We start from the raw sequence: 2967 nt of genomic DNA, 5'->3' as shown, positions 1-2967 counted from the left end.
TGAAGAAACATCAGCCTCCCTAGAAAATGTTTCAGATTTTCTTTCAGTAAAATCTGAATTCTGTTCTTGGGATTAGGTGGGTTTGTGATTGCTAGAAAGCATAAATTTTGCCCACATATTACACAGGCTCCTTTGTGACATAATTCTGTGCCAGAATAAGAATTTTATTCATCCTGGGCGAAGGTGTGGCTGGAAACGGCAAGGGCCACCGTCTGCCACTCTCCGGCGCGTCCTCGGGCTGCAGGCAATGAGCACTGGGGGGCGGGGCTCGCGGCGGCCTGTTGCCCCGGCGACCAGCGCGCGGCCCGGCGACCAGCGCGCGGCCCCGCCCCCGCGCCGAGCTTCCGCTCAGAGTGAGGGCTGGAAAGCAAGCGGGTCCAGGAGCAGCGGACGCGCGATGCCCAAGTGGAATGTCCGGCGGAGGCCTGGCCGCATTCTTGGACTGCTGCTGCTGGTGATCTCGAGCATACTGGTGCTCCGCAGGTGAGCAGACGCCCTGTCCTGTACACCTGCTTTCTCGCCTCCCCTCGCGCCGGGGGAGCCGGCCCGGCAGCGCGCGCACAGCCGCCCGCGGAGCCCGAGTCCCCACGGGGACGGCCCTGTGGTCCCGTCTGATCTGGAGCGCCAGCGCCCGGTCCCTCAGCGCCCCCAGTGCCCTGGGTGACGCCAGGCTCTGCGCTCCCGGTCCCCGGGCGTCTGTACCGAGGGCTCCCCATGCTTTTCCGCGGGAAGTCCGCAGACCTGGCCTCAGACCCCTCTCCGACACTCCCAGCTCTGTGCGCCCCTAGCCCTCTTGCTGAGCCCCAGATCCCCAGCTCTTCTCCCAGGTCCCCACATTTCCTGCCAAGCCTGCTGCGAGGCTTCTCTGTTCGGCAGAGGCCAGAGCTCCCAGGGCTCCCAGCGACGGTCCATCTGGCCGGCCCAGCGCGGTCACGGGTCCTACAAGCTTCTCGCTTTGGGTGTAGTTGCCCCGTTCTCGGATTGATGTGTCTTCTCTCTCCACTCTTCCTCCGGTCACCAGCTCATCCCTTCCCACTCTGCCCCCTCCCTTGCAAAGAGTTATCTGGGAGTGCGTTTGGTGATAGAATGATTTACCCACTGCCTGTGTGGGTGCCCGAGCCTAGAATTTTCCTAAACTGTGTCTGTGACCCTATTTTTGAGGTCGATGCCTGGCACTTTCCATATTCAAAACCTCCAGTGTTGCTGGCAGGCCAGCAGCGTCAAGGGCTTTGGTAGGGAAGTTAGTATGGAGGCTGCAGGCTGAGCCCGTGGACCTGCGGCGCGCACGCCACCCTCAGCTTTATCTTCTTCTGCCCCCCTCGTGACTCCTCTGGACTTCCTCAGGGAGATAGGGACGTTTGGGAGGGAGAGAACTCTTTCCATTTACGCCTTTCCAAGACTTAGGCGTCATCTCTGTTTTGGAGATGGGGAGGGTGTCACAGGGTTGTTGGGAGAAGGAAATGGTGCTCTTCTCCCTCTGGGCTCAGAACACATAGGAGGCATCTTGTTTGCCCAGTCGTTCCCAAGACTTTTCCATTCTGTCTATGATCCCAGCCCCTCCTCTTTGAGGACCGGCCCTGGCTCTTGTAGACACAAGGCTGATGCACACCCCAGAGGAGACGCAGCAGGGGCCTCTGGCATACAGCCAGGTATCCAGGAGCCCACACCCCCAGGGAGAAAGGCCCGAGGTGTGCGAGGAGCATGTGCGTTGTTGTTGGAGGTCAGGGATGTAGCAGCCCATGCAGGGAACCCAGACAGGTCACCATGAAGGGTGGCTCCGAGGGGCTTGAGGTGGGCCAGGTAGTACACCCTGACGGTCTGCAGGAGGAGGTGCGGGAAGGAGCCTGGTACTTGTGTCTGGAGGGACAGAAGGTGCAGAAGCACGGGCTCTCACAGGTGAGCGAATGTGTCCCCACCTGGTGGAGTGGCCGCAGGAAGGGTAGGTTGGGGGGGGCTTGTGGGGCCACACAGGAACAGCAGCAGAGGGTGAATGGCTGTGACTCACGACCTGGAAGAGTTTTGGCATGTTTAGGAAAGACGTGGCTTTTCCTGCTGTGCTGTCTTTCTCAGCAGGTAAGATAGGGGCCAGAGAAGCTCTGAATTAGTTCAGGGCCACGTCTTAGGGTCCTCTGGAATACTTGTCTTCTGGGCTTTGTTTGGACTGTATCACCCACACGGATGACTTTCGCCCAATTCCTGCTGTCCAGCTTGGGCTGGACACCAAGGACTATGTCTGGAGGCCAGAGCCAGCACCTTCTTTTTTTTTTTTTTTGCGGTACGCAGGCCTCTCACTGTTGTGGCCTCTCCCGTTGCAGAGCACAGGCTCTGGACGCGCAGGCTCAGCAGCCATGGCTCACGGGCCCAGCTGCTCTGCGGCATGTGGGATCTTCCCGGACCAGGGCACAAACCCGTGTCCCCTGCATCGGCAGGCGGACTCTCAACCACTGCACCACCAGGGTAGCCCAGCACCTTCTTTGTTGCTCCCTCTTCCTGCCTTACACTAAGGTGACCGGGTCATTAACTGAGTGGGGGCCCAGCTCCCAGCCGTTGTAGGGAATGTGGGTGTACCAGTGCGATAGAGGTCACACAGGGACTGGCTGCTCAGACAGCGGCTTTGCCCCTGAGCTGTCAGGATCAGAAGGCAGGTGTTTGGGTGGGGGAGGGGCTGCTGGGTTGCGGCTTTTGTTTTTCTCCTGAACTTTACCTTGGGCTGGTTCGTGGTCAATCACAGCTGTTTGATTACGTCATATCCAAGAAACAGGAGGACCAAGATGACTTTTGAGGAAGATTTCAACCTTCGGCTTTTTAGTTTGAACGATGGTCTTAAAAAAAATTTACCTTCACTGCAGTATAGTCGTCAGGCAATAAACCGCATGTTCAGCAGGTGGAGTCTGCTGGGGTCTCTGTGTGTGTGTGTGTGTGTGTGTGTGTGTGTGTGTGTGTGTGTGTGTGTGTGTGTGTGTGTGT

General features: G+C 58.4%; 1 protein-coding gene across 1 annotated transcript in view; it reads left to right on the top strand.

The window, feature by feature from the left end:
- The first annotated feature begins 374 nt into the window (after positions 1–374).
- The window catches only part of LOC113612772 (beta-galactosidase-1-like protein 2), a 39370-nt gene continuing 36777 nt past the window's right edge, over positions 375–2967 (top strand). Inside the window, exon 1 of the mRNA XM_027092906.1 lies at positions 375–483. Coding sequence (XP_026948707.1) covers positions 398–483 — 86 coding nt within the window. The 5' untranslated portion in view covers positions 375–397. The remainder of the gene's footprint in view (positions 484–2967) is intronic.

Source organism: Aethalodelphis obliquidens, unplaced genomic scaffold (assembly GCF_003676395.1).
Source record: "Aethalodelphis obliquidens isolate GAN/ISIS:26980383/991018 unplaced genomic scaffold, ASM367639v1 scaffold82, whole genome shotgun sequence".
Classification (NCBI taxonomy): Eukaryota; Metazoa; Chordata; class Mammalia; order Artiodactyla; family Delphinidae; genus Aethalodelphis; species Aethalodelphis obliquidens.
Note: the sequence above shows the minus strand (reverse complement) of the source record. Positions and strands in the feature narration are given on the sequence as shown.